The sequence below is a fragment of the Phoca vitulina genome, unplaced genomic scaffold (genome assembly GCF_004348235.1).
Source record: "Phoca vitulina isolate PV1807 unplaced genomic scaffold, GSC_HSeal_1.0 scaffold9, whole genome shotgun sequence".
Taxonomy (NCBI): Eukaryota; Metazoa; Chordata; class Mammalia; order Carnivora; family Phocidae; genus Phoca; species Phoca vitulina.
This window is the reverse complement of record NW_022589712.1, coordinates 12,614,823-12,636,461: the sequence shown is the minus strand read 5'-3', so window position 1 is coordinate 12,636,461 and position 21,639 is coordinate 12,614,823. Positions and strand designations below refer to the sequence as shown.

At 35.8% G+C, this 21,639-nt stretch overlaps 1 protein-coding gene across 5 annotated transcripts in view; it reads left to right on the top strand.

Moving 5' to 3' along the window:
* Positions 1–21,639, top strand: part of SCAF8 (SR-related CTD associated factor 8) — a 215,080-nt gene that overhangs the window by 25,419 nt on the left and 168,022 nt on the right. For all 5 annotated transcript variants that reach the window (XR_004299961.1, XM_032407607.1, XM_032407608.1 and 2 more), the window contains 3 exons: positions 7,346–7,429; positions 11,771–11,815; positions 21,357–21,518. Coding sequence is in view for 4 of the 5 variants with exons in the window: in XM_032407607.1 (XP_032263498.1) it covers positions 7,346–7,429; positions 11,771–11,815; positions 21,357–21,518 (291 nt within the window). In the remaining variant the exon portion in view is untranslated. The remainder of the gene's footprint in view (positions 1–7,345; positions 7,430–11,770; positions 11,816–21,356; positions 21,519–21,639) is intronic.

The following is a 21,639-nucleotide window of genomic DNA, read 5'->3' as shown; positions in this document are numbered from 1 at the left end:
AGTTGGCTACCTTTACAGATTGACTCGCCAGGCTGAAATCAAGGTGTCAGCCAGGCTCTGTGCTCTCATTTGAGACATGGATTTCTCTTCTAAGCTCATTTAGGTTGTTGGCTGAATACAGTTCCTTGCTGTTATAGGGCTGAGGTCCCTGTTTAGTTTGCTGGCTGTTGGCCGGGGCCTTCTCTCAGTTCCTACCAGCCACCTTCAGGTCTTAGTAGTCGTGTGGCCCCCTCACATGGCAGTGAGCGAGAGCTAGCTCTTTGGTGTCTCTTCTAATAAGGACACTAATCCAGTTGAGTTAGAACTGCATTCTTACAATCTTGTTTAACTTTAAATACCTCCATGAAGTCTCTATTTCCAAACGTAGTCACATTAGGGATTGGGGATTCAGACTATGGATTTTGGAGGGAGAGATAGTGTGGAGGACCATTGTGGCAAGCAGAGTTAGAACAAGATTGTATTAAAATATAATATATTTTTCAAAGTAACCTATGCGTGTAATTTTTTTTTAAGTACAAAAGAGATTTTATTGGAAGCTCTTCCTTCTCACACCATGCTGGATCCCCCAAAGAGGAAAATGTTTAAATTCTTAACACTTTAGTTCTTTTGATGATGAATTTCATATATCTAAGCAGTATTTTTGTAACACTGTTTTTTGAATGGTCAGTTTTAGATATTTATTGACTTTTTGCAAGAATTGATGAGGCATTAGTTCACTTGTGCTGCCCTTGCTCTCTTTAATACCTTAATTTTGAGTCAGGGGACTCTGGAATTAGGTAGGACAAATTATTTTCCTTTGGCTGTATCTTCTGTGTTTACTGTGCTTGTGGTTTCCTCTTTGTGGTCATCAGTTACTAATCCTCTTAATCATATTTCTGTTTTTTGGAAATTTGTGACATCTTGTTGGCTGATTTACTCCTTTCCCTATTCTGCTTTTATTTTGAGTTCTTTTTACCTTTTTAAAATTTTATTCCTTATTGTTCTTCCAATAGGAGGAAGAGAAAAAAAAATCTGTAGTCAGCATGCTATCATGAATTGAAAGTATCAAGATTGTGTTTGTTCCAGGATCGTTTGTGATTTCTGATTTTGGAGATTTTAGGGATCCTAACTTGTTCGTTCGTTCGTCCTCTTTCTCTCTCTCCTTCCTTTCTCCCTCCCCTCTCCTGCCTCCTTCCTTCCTTCCTTCTCTCTTTCTCTTTCTTTCCTCCTTCCCTCCCCCCTCCTTCTTCCTTCCTTTCTTCTCTCTTCTTTCTTTCTTTCTTTCTTTCTTTCTTTTTCTTTTCTTTTCTTTCTTTCTTTCTTTCCTTTTCTTTTCTTTCTAGATTTTATTCTTTATTAGAGAGAGAGTGCACACAGAAGCAGAGAGAGTGGCAGAGGGAGAGGGAGAAGCAGGCTCCCCGCCGAGCAGGGAGCCAGATGTGGAGCTCGATCCCAGGACCCTGAGATCATGACCTGAGCTGAAGGCAGCCGCTTAACTGACTGAGGCCCTCAGCCGCCCCCTAACTAGTACTTTCAAGGCAGTAGAGGACCATTGTTAGGAAAGGTGGATTGGGTTGATGACTCAGTTATTTTAGGTTCACATAGTGGGTTAATTCCATTGATCATAGAACCACAAACTTAAAGGCATAACATTAACCTGTAAATGAGCAAGATTTTACCAAAATTTGATTGTTTTCTGGGGTATGTCAGATAATGAGTTCTTTATTGGGCTCTTCCAAGTAAAAATAGAGTTCATGTAATACCTATGCTCAAATTGGGAAAGGCATTAACATTTTTGAAGTGAGTTTGCTTAAAATAACAGCATGAAGCACAACGTTTTGTTGAGTTTTGGGTAATGAGTCACAGTGTGTGGAAGAGGGCAGATGAGGGAGGTCATGAATATACTTTCCAGGGACGTGAGATTGCAGTGTTTATCCAAAAGCAAAAAAGAAGCATACATTTTTAGGACTGAGAAATATTGCCCAAACTCAAGGTTGGCTTGCTTTTGTAATAAGTAAGTTCTGTTGGAACATACCTGCCCATTCATGTGTGAATTGATCCTTAGTCCTTGGCTGCTTTCTTGATACAGGGGTAGAGCTAAGTAGTGTGATGGAGACGATGTGGCTTCTAGAGCCTAACGGATACTGCTGTGCTGGCTGACCCTTGGCCCAGTCAGTAGCTGACAAGTGACAACTCAAAATCTTTATTCAAAATAAGTTTTTTGTTGGAGTAGCCAGCAGCAACTAAGATATCTCAGTTTAGGTTAAAAAAAAAATTCCTCAAACCTTGATTAAAGTCACTAGAAAATGATTTGATTAGAAGTTGTTTTCAGATCTAAAACGAATACATTTGATGTGGTGCCTGCAAGTTCCTGAGAGGAGTTGAAACATAAAGGAGTTAGACTGAAATCCAGGCTATTGTTCAGTGCCTTTGTTTTAAGTTGGTAAGTCTTGAGTTACAGCCATAGGAAGGGGCAGGTCAAGACTGGGACTTCATTTCAGTCCCTGAGGTCAGAGGGACATGGAGAGTTTGTATAAATCAAGGGTTGTCACATGAGATTAGATAACATTAGAATAAAGCATTTGAGGGGAAGAAGCTTAGATTTGGGAAGCAGAGTTCAGACACAGCAGGTTATCAGTAGACCTAGAAAAGTTAAAATAGTCTTAACTGAGGGAATAATTTGATGGAACAAACTAACGGGAATCAGCAGCCATTTAGATTTTAGAAAACAAGGAAGGAGGGAGCCAGGCCCAAGAAATAGATGGGTGGGATTAAAACCTATATATGAAGGGCGCCAGGGTGGCTCAGTCGGGTAAGCACTGACTCTTGATTTCGGCTCGGGTCATGATCTCAGGGTCATGGGATCAAGCCCCCTGTCGACCGGGGAGTCTGCTCGAGCTTCTCTCTCCCTCTGCCCCTCCCTGCACTCGCTCACCTGCTCTCTCAAATAAATGATCTTTAAAAAAAAAAAAAAGCCTATACATGAGAAAACTGGGTATCTAGATAGCCCAAACTTAAAGTGCATGCAGTCCTGATCTTCTGACCCAAGCATAGAGGTGGGAATCATCAGGGAAATGGATAAAAGGTCCCAGAATAAACTTTCATTCTTCTCCAACATTTTCCAGTGTAAAACCAGATCAAATTTTGAGAATGCAGGGAGAATTACATTCCCAGTTTTTGGTGAGGAGTTGATATATCTAATTAGAATGAGGGTTGGAATGAAGCTTGGCACTTCCTAATGGCAATGTTACAGCAGAATTAAGTTATCAGCTGGGTAAGACAGGTTTATTACTGTGTATCAGGCATTCTGTCATATCCTGTAGATCTAAAGATTAAATATTCTCTCGATATAAATTCGATTACTTATAGAAGTTTTTTAAAAGCTTTGAATGGTCTGGCAGCATATTTAGCACTATTTTCTTTTTCTAAAATACTGAATGTTATAGTGATGTCCTACAGGTCTCAAGAAATGGTCTTTGAGGGAGGTCCTAGAGGACTGAGTTTGATGTTGAGGATTGACAACAGGAGAATGTATAGAACACTTAAATTTGGAGCTAGAAATTGAATAGAAGGGGAAAAAAAAGGGGGCGCCTAGGTTAAGTCTGACTCTGATTTCGGCTGGAGTCATGATTTCAGGGTTTTGAGGGGTGTGGGGCCTGCTTGGGATTCTCCCTCTCCCCCCGACCCAAAAGAAAGAAAGAAAGAGAGAGAGAGAGGGAAAGAAAATAGAAGGAAAAGTGGAGGATGACAGGCTGTCTCTGCAGTCATGTGCTCCGTTCACATTAGTTCATTAAATATATAAACTTATACTCCACCTACTTCAAAAAGAACTTTGAAACAGCTTATCAAAATTAGACACTGGTGAAAATATATTTTATATTTGGATACAATAAAACTAATGGCTAAATATAGCAGAGAAGTAGATGTCAACAGACATTTGAGATTTAATGTTCAGACAGATAAACTTGAGCAAGCTCACTTAGAAGCCAAGGCACAAGATGGGAGAAACCTGTTAAACCATCTTTTTTTGATTAAAAAAGTAAGCACATGGAAACTAGCTGAATCATTCTCCTGTTTCTGCATTCAAGGAGAATATACTTTGGGAATTCTTACATAAGGGATTTTTTTTGGTTAGAGATAATTATTTCTTTAACAGATGGGTAAAACACAACGTTCTAGAGCAAGTCTTTCATCAGTCTTCGTAAGCTAAAGACTTAATATTAAATTTTAGTTAAGGCATTCATTGAGGAGTTATCTGTGCCTATTTTCTGATAATCAGATTTAATAAAGAAATGAGATTTTAGAGAATCTAGAGTGATGATTAGTTGGAAGCCTATGTATTAAGTGAGCCTTGGAAAAGTACTTAATTACTCGGTATTTCTCTGAGTACTATCTTAAATTTCTGCAGTATGTGCATTTAAAAAGGCAGGGGATCTCAGGTGAAAGCTGACTTCTCAGACTGTTGAAAATGTTTTATAAATCTAAATTTTATTTCCCCTACCTCATCCCCTACCCTCCATCACACACACACACACACACACACACACACACACACACAGAGCAAACAAAGCTGTGATCGGCTAGAGTATGAGCTAATGCTTGATCGAAACTTCAGGGCTTTACTACACAAAATGAAAGTATATGTAGTCAACTGTGGGGGAAGAGCTGATGCATCTTCATTGCCCTAATAATATAAATTACTAAAGAATGGACTTGCAAGTGTTTGATGGATCCTTTAATATTATTCATTTAAATGGAGAATGCCTACAGAGTAGGGTTTTAATTTTAATAATGGCTAACCCTGTTGAGCAACTTTAGTATGTTCTAAAAGCTTTATTTTTATGTGATGTTTCTGTGAAATGAGTTTCTGTTTTGTGAATGAGAAACCTAAGCTTCAGAGGTTTAGCAGCTTGTGGTAAGGTGACATAGTTGGAATTCATATCCATGTTTTTCTGTGCAAAGCTTGGGCAGCGCTGTGTCTTATATTTGTTCATTTTAATTTATTCTTAACAAATATCTATTTTCTCCCAGTCACTGAAGATACAGTTTGGAGAAAAGGAAAAAATCTAAACAAAAAAGACATGGTGTCTATCCTTAGAGCTTATTCTTTTGTAGGAGAGGGCAGGAGTGGATCTCAGATGGGCAGTAGCCAGGGCCTACTGAGAAGTTCTGGGAAGCTGACCTTTACTTTATACGTACAGCTTGTTGTAAGCACTATAGAATGTGTTGATGTAATTTTGTACCTGGTGAGTCGACTGGCATTCAGGTAGGAATTGAAGCCACAAGTATATTAAAATTTCCTGTTAGTTTAGCAGAGGTAGCTTCTTAAATGGTCTGATGGGATCTTGACCTAATGGTTGGCAGTATCAACAGGTGGGCACTTCTCTGGGAACTTAAAGGGAAGGACATCTGTACTTCTCCCACAAGTGATTTCAGCTTGAACAGCTCTTACAGCATTAACATCTTAACTGTATTAAAGGAACTTATATCCTTTGACCTTTGGTGTTACTGTCACTCTTTATGACAGTCCTTTTAAAAAATCAAGTATTAAATGATCAGAGAAGTAAATGTCAAAGTACTATGATGAGTGCTTCAGAGGTGAATGACAGTACAGTGAGAGTATAAAAGGGGAGGTATTGATCTGGCTGGAAAGGTAGGGAAGGCTTTCCTCATTAGGTGTTGCTCAAACTAAGATGAGTACACATTAACTAGCGAGGAGACCCTGGTGAAGAGTATTCGAAATAGAGGGAACAAGCTCATTTTCAACACTGTGTGGCAGGAAGCTGAAACAGGATCATTGTGCCTGGAGCAAAGGGCTCAGGAGGGGAGCATGGAGTGCGATGAGACCGGAAAGGTGGACAAGAGTTCCGACTATGTGTTTATCCAAAGCATGGGAAGTCATTGACCTTTTTAAGGGGGTATTTAGTCACCTGATCAGATTAGTTTTTGAAAAGATAGACATTAGTTTTTGAAAAGATAGACATGCACATCCATTTAGAGGTGTCCTCTGGGTAAGAGATGAGAGTGTTTGGGGCTGTGGTTTTGGTGGTCGTTGGAGGAAGAAGAGGAGAAAAATGGGAAAACTGGGTAGAAATCAGTAGAATTCGTTGATAGATAGGTTATAAGGGGTGCTGGAGCAAAAGCTGTAGAGGACTCCCTAAACTGCTAGTTGACTAACCAACACATTCTGTTTTAGTTACTTTTAAAGTCTGTTCTTTTGTTTTTGCAATGTTGTAAAATGGCCAAAGCTTCGTTTCCAGACTTTGAAGTTAGTATCTTACAGTGTTATAGTTAAAATCTTGTCATCATTGAGTACACTGCAAGTTTTAATCAGTATTCATTTAACCTTAGTTATTTGTTCATTGCTTGATTGTCCCCCCTTTAACTGTTTCTCTTTAAGCAGTTTTATTATCCTTTGCTTATATGAGAAATTTCAAAACAAAATTATTTTTTGGTGGAGATTACTGCTAAACCTTAAATCCCTTGATTTCTAAAAAGTTTTGAGATAGAGTTCATATACCATAAAATTAACCAATTTGGAGTATATAATTCAGTGGCATTTAGTATGGTTGTACAACATTACCACAATCAATTTTAGAATATTTTTATCACCCCCAAAAAGAAATGTTGTACTCATTAGTAGTTATTCATCATTTCTTTCCAATTCCCCCAATTGTAGGCAGTCACAAATAGATTTGCCTTTTCTGAATGTATCATATAAATGGAATCTTATAATATCTGGTCTTTTTAATATGGCTTTTTAAACTGAGCATAATGTTTTCAAGGTTCATCCATTTTGTAGCATGTATCAGTACTTCATTTCTTTTTTATGGCTAATATTTTGAATGGATATAACATTTTGTTTATCCATTCATTTGATGGACATTTGGGTGGTTTCCACTTTTTAAATGACTTTTATGAATAATGTTGCAACGACCATTTGTGTACAGGTTTTAATGTGAATATATATTTTCATCTCTTTTGGCTATATACCTGGGTCATATTACTATGGGTCATTTTACATATTACTATGTTTCACTTTTTGAGGAACTGCCAAGCCGTTTTCCAAAGCTGCTGTACCATTTTATATTCCCACTAGCAATGTATAAGGGTTTCAGTTTCTCCACATCCTTGTTCACACTTGTTATTATCTTTTTTATTATAAACAAGTAAGTGTGAAATTGTAACTCATTGTGGTTTTGATTTACATTTCCCTGACAGCTAATGATGTTGAACTTGATTTTTAAAAGAAAGCAGCACTTTGATTTTATTGGGAATATAAAAATGGAAATGTTTGGTAATTTCATGTAATTGCTTAGGGACCATTAGTTTTGCTGTATTTAAAATTTGTTTTTCTTTTTATCAGTTGTATTCCCTGAATGACTACAAACCACCCATTTCTAAAGCGAAAATGACCCAAATTACTAAGGCAGCCATCAAAGCTATTAAGGTGAGTAATAAATTTTACACTTGTGTTTTCAGAAGAAAATACTATACTAATATTTTAGAGGAAGGATAATTATTACAGATTATACAGTTGACCATTGAACATCACAGATTTGATCTGCACAGGTCCACTTACACATGAATTTTCTTTTATAAATTCAGTGCATTACTGTGAATATATTTTCTCTTCCTTATGATTTTCTTAATAGCATATTTTCTCCAGCTTACTTTATTGTAAGAATACAGCATATAATACATATAACATAGAAAATATGTGTTAATTAACTGTTATCAGTAAGGCTTCCACTCAACAGGAGTTAATTTTGGGGGTTGTCAGAAGTTACATGTGGATTTTTGACTGTTCAGGGAATTGGTTGTTTAAGGGTCAACTGTGTATTTTCTTCCTCTTTACAGAGTTAATACATGTTAGTGAAAATTTATCATCACCTGTGAACTCTGCCACCTAGAGATAAACATTTAACACTTTGATAAATACAAGCTTTGAAGCTATCATTTTTCTTTATGTAGGCAAGATTTTAGATAGAGCCGCATTGTGGTGAATGTGTTTATTTGTCACACTGACTTTACAGAATCTTGGTAAGAGGTTTCTAAATAAAAATTAATGGTTTTTTCCTTATTGATTCTATTATAGATTTGAAAATGAGCCATTATGAAAAATAATTGAACCTCATTGTGTATAGGATGTTTAAGCTGTGGGAAGAGGCCGCAGGCCTTTAGCCATTGCTCTGATACAGAGGTTTTGAACTGATCTATGTTGACTCATTGATACTTCTGAAAATCTCAGAAGGTTGGACTTTTCTGTAGAGAAATATACATATGCACAAAGTTTTGCGTAAAATTTGTTGACTTTAAGGACCTTTTGAAGTTCAACCATGGATACCTCGTTCTTGTCTGCAAAGCTAAAGCTCCCTGCTTTAGTAGGGCTGTTAAAATCAAGAATGAATGAGGGCTTATATTTAATTAAGTTGGTTTTAATCTGTGGATATTTGGTGATATGTTTCCCTACTGTAAATAACATCAGCCATAACCGGAAGCACCATTTATTTATTTATTTATTTATTTGAAAAGATTTTATTTATTTATTTGACAGAGAGAGAGAGAGAGAGAGCGAGAGCAGGAACACAAGCAAGGGGGAGTGGGAGAAGGAGAAGCAGGCTTCCCGCGGAGCAGGGAGCCCGACACGGGGCTCGATCCCAGGACCCTGGGATCATGACCTGAGCCGAAGGCAGACGCTTAACGACTGAGCCACCCAGGCGCCCCAGCACCAATTATTTAAATAAATTGTCTTTGAATAATAGCATTATCTATTAGATTTAACAAATTCCTATTTACAGAGAGAATCGCCACTAGGAAAAAATTCAGATAGTTGATTTTTCAGTGTTCTGGTGGCCAAAGCTTAGTTTTCAGACATGCAGTTAATTTCTTACACCACTGTAGTTAAAATCCCTGTATTTATATGCGGAAAATCAAAGAGGTGATAAGTGATAAGGACAGTGACCAGTAAGCATTTAAGCAAGAAAATTCTTCAAAAAAGTGAATTTTCAGGATGTCTGATAGACTTAGTATAGAATGTTTAGTCTCTTGTACTTTCTTTATCCTATTTTACATTGTGATCTGATTTTTATGATCATGATTTTGAGAGTGTGCAAACCATGGATATTACCATTTTTAGTCTATGAAAATAATTGATGCATTTTATATAACTTGAGAATACTTCTAAAAAAATTTTTTTTCATTATAGTTGATACACCGTGTTCTAGATTTAGGTGTACAACATTAGTGATTCAGCATCTCTATTCGTTATGCTATGCTCACCACAAGGGTAGCTATCATCTGTCACCATACATTGCTATGCAGTATCGTTGATTATATTCCCTATGTCGTACCTTTTGTTCCCATGACCTATTCATTTCATAACTGGAAGCCTGTATCTCTTCCCCTTCACCTATTTTGCCCATCTCTCCACCCCCCCTTCCCTTTGAGCAGAATATTTTTTAATTAAAATACTGTGTAAGGTATTGGCAGCAACATTACTCCTATTTTTCAGATGTGGGAAGGGTCTAAGAGAAAATAAGTAATTTGCAATAGTCAGAATAAATACAGCTAGATTTGAATCCAAGTTTCTCTCAATCAAGAACCTAAACATAATGATATACTGTACTATTTTGATTTATTGTTACTGCTTTAAATTTTTTAATTTTGAAAATTCAAACATGTTGCAAAATATTATAATGAGCAACACATAGTTTTCCCTTAGATTTTCCAGTTAACACTGTGCTACATTTGGTTTATTTCTACACACACAAACACATTTTTTGGCTGAATCATTTGAGAGTTAGTTTCAGATTTCATTCATAATAGCACTTAATCCCTAAATACTTGAATTTGAATCTCCTAAGAACAAGACATATCCTAAGTAACTATATTGTGCGCTGATCACATGCAAGAAATTTCAGGATCCAGTAAGAATCATATATTACATTTATTTGTCCTGTCACCCAGCCTTACCCAGCCTTTGTTTGTTTGTCATGCCATTGATATTTTTGAAGAGTTCATACCAGTTGTTTTGCAGTACAATATTATTTTAAACTGCATTTAGTACATACGTAAATTGAGATTTAGATGCCTTTTTAAATCAGATTTAAATGATACTGTGTTTTATATTGAGGTAAGTCATTGATTTTTTTATCTATCAGTGTTTAGAGACATTATTTTAATGGGTGCTTGTTAACATTGCACACTGTCAGCAAAATCTCACAAAATACCTATTGGGGAAGAAGACCTATGTGAACTGATAAACTTTGAATTAAAGTTCAGTAAGCAGTTTTACTCAGAATTACATGTAGTAAAGTAGCTAGAAGCAAAAAGCATTGTCAAGATGTTTTCCAGAAGAATTAATATTTAATAAAAATCACTCAGTGTGTAATTAATATTTTGTATGTTGCTTTTAAATGTTTAAGTAGTGCTTACTTCTAAGTAGTTGTTTTGGCTTTTTTATTGAAATGACTTACACTGTTGAGTAAACTGTTCCTTTATAGTATGAAAATTTTAGCTAAGCTTAAACTTGTACATTTTGCTTTGATGACTGTGAGTAATGAGGTTTCCTTTCATTTTGATTTTTGATTTTCATGATGCAGTTCAAAGGAATGTTCATATGTCTCTTCAGTCTGAGGGGATATCCCTTAAAAGTATAATTCTTGAGATCAAAAGTATAAATAGAAGCACAATTCAAGTTCTTTAAACAAATATGCTAATTATGCAGTTGCCATTGGGGTATTTATTAAGCATAAATTTTAGATATCTTTCGCTTAATCTGTAATTTTTTTAATCTATAATTTCTTATTTGTTCCTTTTTAGGTTTATTCATAGTGTTGTTTCTAAAACTTACATCTGTTTTCTTATAATTGATAACAGCCCATTATTCATTTTTAATGTGTATGTTCACTTCTACTGATTTGTTTTGGCTGATCCATGAGAACCTTATACATCTCTATATCTTATTATATATGCTTGTTCCGTTTTCCAGGAGAAGCAAGAGATAATGAAGTCGAAAACAACTCCCTTGCATATGTTTATTAATGCTATTTGTTGAGTTATTTGATATTTCTAGTATTACCCTAATTTAATGATACCGTAGGAAATCTGTTCCTTCCCTGAAACTAAGAATATACATCTGCCAGTGTGCTTATTGCAAGTACTTTGCTGTCAACATAACAATTTGTGAAAGTATGGTTTTACGAGGACTGTGATGAAATTCTTTTCTAATTCATAACAAACTTTAGATATACAGTTGGCCCTTGAACATCATGGGGGTTGGGGTGCTGATCCCCCATGCAGTCAGGAATCTATAACTTTGGACTCCCCCAAAACTTAACTACTGATAGCCTGCTGTTGTCCAGAAACCTTACCGATAACAAACAGTTGATTAACATCTAGTTTGTATGGTATATGTATTATATACCGCATTCTTAAAATTGAGTGAGTCAGAGAAAATAATGTTATAAAGAAACTCATAAGGAAGAAAATACATTTATAGTACTGTACTGTGTTTATTGAAAAAAATCAGCATGTAAGTGGACCCACACAATTCAAACCTATGTTCAAGGGTCAGTTGTACTGACCATGTATGCACTTTAAGAATCCTTTACTAATTAGGTATCATAATAATTGCTTATGAAGGTGGGTGACATATTTGTCTCAAAATTCATGATTAAAATTCATTGTTTTGATAGACCTTTGAAACTATGTTAAACCTGTGTTTAACAGGAAAATTTAAATCTAACTGAATAGATTTTAAAACCACACTTCATGTTTTTTCTTTTAGTTCTATAAACATGTGGTACAGAGTGTTGAGAAATTCATTCAGAAAGTAAGTATATAATTTTCAATATATACACTAAATGTACTATAATTATAGATTAATGCCTTGTGCTCTCTTCTTTTAAATACTCAAGTTTAAATTGTTTTGATGGACTGTTCAAAAGTGATTCCATTTATTTTCTAATTAAGAAATAAGGGTGCCTGGGTCGCTCAGTCGGTTAAGGGTCCAACTCTTAATCTTAGTTTGGGTCTTGATCTCAGGGTTGTAAGTTCAAGCCCCCTGCACTGGGCTCCACCAGCATGGAGCCTACTTAAAAAAAAAAATTAAATGATAGTGCTTTTTGGATAATTCTACAAACAATAACTTTCATTTAGGTAGATGTTCTTTTAATTTGCAGTGCCATAGTGAGCATTTGTCCCTTGAAAAAAATGGTGTACATATGATTGATTTTAAATAAAATTATAAATGTGTTAATTCTCACTTGTCATTTCAAGCAGAACACCTAGAGAGCAGCTCTTCTTTTAGATAAGGTGTGGATAAGACATTGCCTACCACCTACTTCGCTGTTGCTGATTCATTTTGTCTCATCCATTAAGACATTATACATCCCAACATCTTATTTTATAGACCTGAAATTCCATTTTCTAGGGTAAGCAGAGGGTGATGAAGTTGAAAACAGCTGTCTTATACACATTTAGTAATGCTTTTTATAAGCAGAGTCCAAGGTGACCAAATTATAGTTTTTTGCCCTCTTGGTGATCAGTGTCCTATTCATGCCACGGTTTTTAGCAGGAGTACATAGGGCTTAAAACTTACGAAATGATACTATATTTGTACTTTACTATAATTGAATTTAGGTTTTGTACTCTGCCCATGTTCATGTGCCTAGATGTAACCAGTACCAGTTTGAGAATCAGTGGTATATGGCATTAAGGATTCAGGAAGGTTGCAGTGTTTCTTAAAAATAGTTGACTAGGAGAGGGGTATGTGAACCAAAGTGAGGTGACTATGTTGTGTAGGTAACCTTGACTACATCAGTTAACCTTTATGTGATTCAGCTTTTTTATAAAGTCTTGGTTTCTTAGAGTATTAGTAAAACATATTTTGAAACGAACAACTAGTGAATTGAGGCTGAGATGCAAAGTAAAGTAAGTATGCTCTGTGTTTTAGGTAAATCACAGTATAAAATAGAAATGTTGGTGATTGGAAAATTTCATTGTTCTAAAGGTTTTAAAAGTTGTTTTAAAAAGTTTCGAATGTCTAAAGCAGTGCATCTTAAAAACTTTTTTGTGCATAGGAGTTACCTAGGGATCTTGTTAAAATTCAGATTCTGAATTCACTAAGTGTGGCAAGGGGCTGAGAGTCTGCATTTCTACCTGTTCCTAGATGATACTTTTGCTGTTAGTTCAGAAGCCACAATTTGAATAGTAAGGGTTTAAAGGATAAACATGAATTTATGGGTAAATGTTTTTTGACTGATTTGATTTAGAGCAGGGGTACTTTTAATAAGATATTTCAGAATCTTAGACCTTAAGTGAGCAAAATTATCTCCATTGTGAGATAATTGTAGAATCCGTCTGGAAAAGCAAGTCAATATTGGAAGGGGGGGTGGTGTTGAAGTAAAGAAAAGGGTAGAATTTAATCTCTATTTACAGGACATTGCAAGGTATAACATTCCACATAGAAATAAGAAACCTGTTGAGAGGAGAAACCTCATACAGTGTGTACAGTTTGGAACTGTTCAAATATAGTTTCATTATACAAAGTGCTCCAATAGCCACATTTTAAGAAGAATTCCTAGTAGAGAAACAGTAGGACAAACTTATACCAAACATAGTACAAACAGCTTTATGCCATGCACTCTAAAAGTTAGAAGTCCCAGGAATGCCATCCTCCATTTAGAATGTATAACCTTCAGAGGTAATTTCTGGCACAATATTTTGATCTTTCTCTTAAGAGAAGTACTTCTCAGTCAAGTTTAGTGAAGCTTTGTATACAAACTCTTTTTCATGGTTTTATAGAGCTTCAGTTTTGTCCAGCCCTCCACATTCTTCAGTCATTATACTGAGTTTCGAAGTTTTACCTAGTTTCTCCACAACCTGAAAGACATATGCAATGCTGTCTTTCATAGTTAAGAGGTTCATCAACAATTCTACTGTGTCATAGTGAATGAGGTAAACAGTCTGTTCAACTCTTCCGTCACTTACACAGTTGGTCACAGCCCAGACAGCTTACTTTTGTATCTTAAAGTCTGCCTTAGAAGGATACCTGGCTGGCTCAGTCAGTAGAGCATGAGACTTTTGATTTTAAAGTCTGACTCAGAACACCAAAGAGGAATGACATTGCCAGTCAGTGTCTGGGCAGAAATTTAAATGCTTTACCTCTACCCCGTTTAAAGCAGAAATTTGGCAGTGGGTTAGTGTAATGGTAAATTGAGTTGTGTGTGTACATTTTAAGCTATTTTGTGATAATTGTAGATTCATCTGTCATTTAATCAATAGATAATAATGATATTTCTATTAGATTATAGTAAAGAGAGATCCCATATACTCTTCACCCAGTTTCCCCCAATGGTAATGTCTTGATAACATAAGTATTACAACCAGGACGTTCATACAGCCCACGAAATTTAGATTTTACCAGTTTTACATGCACTCATTTGTGTGTATGTATATTTAGTTCTAGGCAATTTAATCATATGTATTGATTCATAAAACCACCACCATAGTCAAGATACAGAATAGTTCCATCACCCCGGGGAGCCATCATGTTCCTTCCCCTTTTTATACTCTTTTTTTATACTTTTTATACCCCTACTCTCCTCCTCCCCCCATTCCTAACTCCTGGGTGGCATTAGTCTGTTCTCTACATCTAATTTTGCCATTTCAGGAATGTTATGTAAATGTATGTAGCCTTTTGAAATTGGCTTGTTTTGCTCAATATCATTTTATTTAGATCCATGCAAATTGTGCATGTGTCTAATGGCTCCTTCATTTTTGAGTAACATTCCATGGTATGGATGTACCACAGTTTGTCCAACTGTTCACCCATTGAAGGTCATCTGAATCATTTCCATTTGAGGGGGCTATTAATAAAGCTGCTAGGAACATTTGTCTGTGGATTTTTGTGTGAATATAAGTTTTCATTTCTCTGGGAAAGTAAGTGCATGTTTTGTTTTATAAGAAACTGCTACTCTTTTCTAGAATGGCTGTACCATTTTACATTCCCACCAATGGTGTGTGATTGATCCAGTTTCCACATTCTTGCCATCATTTGGTGTTACCACTATTTTTTATTTTAGCTATTCTGATAAATGTATAGTGGTGTCTCATTGTGGTTTAATTTGCATTTACCTAATGGCTGATCATGTTGAACATATTTTCAAATGCTTATTTGGCATTTTCAGTGAAATATCTCTTCATGTTTTTGTCCATTTTCTAATTGGATGGTTTTTTTACTGTCACGTTTTCAGAGTTCTGAATAATATTCTAGATGTAAGTTCTTTTTAGTTGGTAGCGTATCCTTTCGTTCTCTTAACACAAGATCCAAGGTCTTGCAGAACAAAGATTTTTTTTTTTTTTTTGGTTTTGATGAGGTTCCAGATTGTATATAATTTTTTTAATACCAGAGGAAACCTTTTTTTTTCTTCTTTCCTATTCTTACTGGAACTTTAATATGGGGGGAAGGGGAGACAGATAAAACACAAGTAGGGCGCCTGGGTGGCTCAGTTGGTTGAGCGACTGCCTTCGGCTCAGGTCATGATCCTGGAGTCCCTGGATCGAGTCCCGCATCGGGCTCCCTGCTCGGCAGGGAGCCTGCTTCTCCCTCTGACCCTCCCCGCTCTCACGTGCTGTCTCTCTCTCATTCTCTCTGTCTCAAATAAATAAATAAAATCTTTAAGAAAAAAAAACAAAAAACCAAAAAAAACCACAAGTAAAAATGTTGCAGTAATGGTTATGGTAGGGAACCAGAAGCCCACTCCACCTATTTTGTTTTCTGCCCCGTAGCCCTGACACCCTTGCATAGATGGCTTTGTTTCTGTGGAACCCAATTTGAAAAGCACTGAATTAGAGTACTGTTTATAGTAGAAATACTGTTTCAACAAGTTTATGAAAAAGTCCATTTGTCATGTACATTATATATAGTCAATTGAGAGATCTAAGAAAAATGTGAAGTATTATTTAATGATGTTGACTTGTAACTTTGGGTATCCTCTAGCCCCAAAACACCACATAATTAGCTTGGCTATACTTTTCCTTCACCCATCATAGACAAATAGTGCAAGGAGAGGAGAAATATGGCAGCAGTTTGATAATGTGTTATTTGTGAGTCTGTGTTTAGCATGAAAGATTTATAGAGGAATGAATGATAGTAATAAATGAAAAGATAAATTAATAATATAAGATGATTTCCCATAGGCCAGGAAAATTGGTTGAAAGGTTACTTTGGCTTCTCGCCTCTGGTGTGGGGTACACAAAGATTTGGGCAGTTGGCCACAGATAGTTTGAAAACAGTAAATTTTCAGATTCTCACTTTCCTTATGTACTTTTTACTGAATTCTGCTCTGGGATATTTTAGATCAGCTCTTCATCCCATACACCTTAAATTTACATCTTAAATATATCTTGAGCTTACCAGTCATTGTTAGTCATTAAGAGAAGCTTTTGTTTATTGTGTTTTATTTAAGAACTCAAGGATGTTTATATAAATGTTTTTATATGAAATATTTGTACACATATACAGAAAAGTGCAGAAAACTTAATATGCATAGCTAAAGTTTTTAAAGTTATCTGTGTAACTACCACTCAGTGCAAGACATGGAACTTCAACTGAAGTCCCCAAGTACCTCTTCCTGATCATATCCCTCCCTAAGTAACACACAGTCTGACTTTTATGTTAGTCATGTTCTTGTTTGGCATTATAGTATTACTCTTTAAGTCTGAATTCTTAAAGCACTTTAATCTGCTTTTCCGTTTTGCATAAATGGAATCCTATATTATATATTCTTTAGTGTACAGTTATTTTTACTCAGTATTATATGTTTAGGATTCATCCTTGTTGTATATAACAATATTTCTTTTCATTGCTGTATATATTCCATTATGTGAATAACTGCTGCTTATCTATTCTGTTGACAGACATTGTGTTTGTGTGTTTTCCAGGTTTTGGAGTTATGAACAATACACTGCTGAGAACACACTTTCATATTTATCCTGGTGTGGTTTATATTTTTGTGGAGTGGAATTGCTAGGTAGTAGGATATGCATTTCTTCAACTTGGCTAGATAATGCCAAATTAATTTCATAATGGTTGTACTAATTCATACTCCCACTCTAATTCAGTGTGTGAGTTTGTATTGCTCCCATCTTTACCCACACTTAATACTGTTAGACTTAAATTCTTCTAATTTAATGAGTCTTAGTTTAAGATTCTTTTTAAAAGATACTACCCTCCTATCACCTTTACTTAAGGAGTTAAATTTTCAACCAGCATTAAATCTTGTTTGTCAAAATGTGTTTTAGACTCTTAAGGATTCATCAGATAGAATGAATTTCTGTAGTCGAAGAGCAAAATGTCCTTTTATCAAGATAACCAAAAAAATTAGGTTATTATTAGTTATAAACTATTATTATTTTTCTTCAAATTCAGTATTATCACATCAAGGTTAATCTGAAATATTTTACTAAGCTGTATATTAAATTTGGATTTGTTTAGATTTGTTTCATCAGGAACTGTTCCTTGTCATCTCCCTTCTCCTATAGTTATGCAATGATACTTTATGTCAGTAAAGTATCAAAGCCCTGTCCATCTCTTGCTTCCTTGTTTGGGTGACCACGGCCCTCTAAGTGTACAGAGAAAAGGACTTAGTGATTCCCTATTATCCCTTCCAGCTTAGGTATTGTGGAAATAGAATTGCTATTGTGGAATTTCTGAGGTTCCATACTTTTAGGAAAACCTGAATCATGAGACGTCTCAAAAACGACACAAAAGTAGTGTGTTTGCCATCTTAAAAGAAAATACCACTTAGTTTTTCCACTTATTTTGTATCTCTAATTTAAGTTCTATAGTTAAGTGTTATTTCTTTAAATAATATGTAGATAGGTTCAGAGTTAGCAGTGAAGATCTCGTAGGCTCAATTAAGAGTATTATATATGTTTACTTGTTGAACCTTCCTTCCCAATCTGTATACCTTTTATTTCCTTGTTGCATTAGCTAGGACTTCCCGTATGATGTTGAAAAGCAGTGGTGAGAGGGGGCATCCATTCCTTGTTGTCATCCATACTTAGTTTTAGTGGGAAAACTTTCAGTTTGTCACCAATGAGTATGATGTTAGGTTTTTTATGGAGCCTATACCTCTGCACCATGGACTTAACACATGCTTCTCAGTTTTTCTTAATCCTCCTCAGGCCGGACAGGATGGCTGTATTTTCCTTACGCCAGGTCAGTGAGACTCTGGTTAAACCCCAGCAGATTAGGCTCTGGTTAAATAGTTTTTCCTAAGGTCATACCTTATTAAGAACAGAATGCTGCTGGCTGTCTCAAAATGGTTCCTTTTCTCTACCTCCTCCCAGAAACAGGAGAGGATTTTTCTCCAGTATTCGCTTTGAGAACTCCTGTAGTGTCAGGTATGACAGTGTCCTGGGAATAGCCCTTACTTAAGTGCTATTGTCAGTGTCATTCAGTGCTTTGCAAGTACAGCCACATGCTCCTGTATTTACCATTCTAGCTTTGCTTCCTTTAATGTTAACTTTTATTTTTTTATTTTTTGAGTGAGAGAGAGAACAAGCACTCGAGAGTGCGCGAGCAGGGTGAGGGGCAGAAGGAGAGGGAGAAAGAGAATCTTAAGCAGGCTCCATGCCCAGCGCTGAGCCCCGTGGAGCTCTGTCTCACCACCCTGAGATCACGACCTGAGCTGAAATCAAGAGTTGGACACCCAACTAACCGAGCCACCCGGGTGTCCCTAATGTTAACTTTTAGAGCTGAAAGTGGTAGCACAAATTCTAATAATAGAATCATTATATAAGGTGTGTTTATATATTGCAAAGTATGTGGTCCAAGTCACCTAGAGAGTTTTTTTGCCAAAAAACTCTGACTTCTAATGGTATCCACATAACAGCTTGAATAACATTAGAACGAAAATCATGTGATATGTTTAAAGGTGCATTCTCCCTATGTTAATGCCTTTCTCTGTCCTATTTCTGCAGCAGAAGAAATTGGAGATTACTAGAATGTAGTTTCAAGATGATATAACTGAAAACTTAATATGACATGACTTTATTACCATTATTAGTTACAGAGTAAAAATTCCTTATACCAGTGGAAAGTCTTAGGAGTTCTTGTGTTTTCAGTACTGATAGAACTTGAAGAGGAAATTGAAAAAACATTTCAGGTTTTTGGTTGTAATGTTTCCTTAGGTTGCTAGTTGGTGACTTAGCTAAGTTTACCAATTATTATTAAGTTATTTTAAAACATTAAGTCATACTTAAGGTTTTTTTTTTTTTTTTTTGCCATTTTTGTGGCAAAAATGCCTAATCTACAAGTGAGGGAAAATCTGTTCTACAACATCTTAATGGTATATATAAAGATACTGTGGATGAAGAAATGTTTTTTCCTTAGGCCTTACAGTTTACCTCTAAACTGCTAATATATGTTTGAAGCTTTGGGATCTTACAGTAGGCCCCAAAGGTCCGTTTATTATCCTGTGCACTCATGATTCTTCTGTGTTGTGAGTCTGTAACCTGTTATAAACCAGCAAAAAAGATGTATTTTTTTTATATTTAGTACATTCATTACTTAACCATTCAGTATTAATTTTTTAAAAGATTTATTTGAGAGAGAGAAAGCACAAGTGGGGGGAGGGGCAGAGGTCTCAAGCAGACTCCCTGCTGAGTGCAGAACCTGACACAGGCTCGATCTCAGGACCCTGAGATCACAGCCTGAGCTGAAATCAAAAGTTGGACATTTAACCGACTGCGCCACTCAGGCACCTCTCAGTATTCATTTTTAAAGCTCTTACAAGCAACTTAGAAATTCTGTTCAGTCTCACTGTCAAGATAATCATTTATATGAAATAATGTATATCAGATTTTTTTGTGTTTAGCAAAATTAAGATGCCAATAAATCAGGTTAGTCAGTAATTATTAATCACTTCTCTGTGTTTGTGGCATTAGGGAATAGATAAATTTTAACAAAGTGGATGTCCTGCTTTTCATTAAATTTTAAGTTTTCTTTATTGAGATACATTATTTGCTCAGCTAGGTTGATACTTCTTTGAATGTATGGTAGTCAAAGGAAAATAGCCTTGGCCAGATACATGAACTGAAGGATGAATATGCTGAATGTTTTGGGAACATGAGGGAAAACTATTTCAGTCTTTCAAAAACCATAACTTTCAACAGAGCAGATGTTTTTAACCTTTACGTAGGTTAAACTTAAAACTTCAGAATCCAAACACCAACGTTATTGCCCTCTTATGTCTTAACAGTCAGAATGTTGCAATAGATACTTGTGAATTGATAATAAAGGTCGCTTCATTTTCTTGACTAAGAATCTAAGGATAAGATTCTTAAAAAGTATTTGAGGGAACAGATGAAGCATCATAGATGAAGCATCATCTTGTATTTTTGCAGAATGAAATCACTCATTGTCTCAGCTGAAAATGCCATTAGAAACATGTATGTGTGTGTTAGGGGTGGATTGAGGATCCTTTTCTCACTGGTACTCGGGTTTCCAAGGACTTTTCAAGAATGTAATTTATGTGCCATATGTGATTTCCAGGAAATTATTTTGGGTGAGATACTTACCTAATTACACCCAAAAATTGAAGCTGCTTTTTGCAGCCATAATTCCATGTTAATTAATATAAGCTTGGAAAGCAGGTTTTCTTATGCTTCTGGATACGGTGACAAACCAGGAGCAGTTACCTTGATACTAAAAGGATTCTTCATTGTGCTCACCTAACCAGAAGAAAAGCTTGTGGCAAGAAAGTAGGAGACATTTTCCTCAATTTGGGTGGTGGATAAGAAGGTTGAGAAACTTTATCAGTGGAGTAGCTAAAAAATAGGATAGATTACTGGAATCATAATGGTTGTGTCTTATCTTTCTTATAGGTGTGGTATTTGAGAAAACTTTTGAAACTTTGGGCTCCGTGTATTTAGAATGTTATATATAGTGTTCCTTCATTAGTTCAGAAACCCTTTTGTTATATGGATTTCAGATGAAGTCTAATGTATGTTGGCAATGCATTCTCTAGAGCTCTTTCCTGAATTTGCTGCTCCCTTCCATGTGGCTTTTCAAAGTCATTAAACAAAAAATTTTTTTTGTTACAACAGTACCTTATTTATCCTTTTGGCTTTTGCCATTCAAGCCAGTTATGCAGTACTGTTTTGGAACTTACGTGATTGGCAGTTGAACTGGGTGAATGGAGTAGCCAGTGTAGATTAAAATGCCATTCCAGAGACAGATGGTGTGGAATAGTCAGTGTCTGAACATTCATTACGTCTACATAAGCATTGTTTTTGTATTTGTATAGGATTTATAATGAATGCTATCTTCTCATTCCTTCCCTTCCTATTCTTTTTTCCATCAGTGTAAACCAGAATACAAGGTACCTGGACTTTATGTTATTGACTCCATTGTACGACAATCTCGACATCAGTTTGGTCAAGAAAAGGATGTGTTTGCACCCAGATTTAGTAATAACATCATTAGCACTTTCCAGAATTTGTATCGTTGCCCTGGGGATGACAAGGTATGCTGCCTTTTTTTTTTAAATTAACATACAATGTATTATTTGTTTCAGGGGTACAGGTCTGTGATTCATCAGTCTTACCAGAGAAAGACAAGTATCATATGATCTCACTGATACGAGG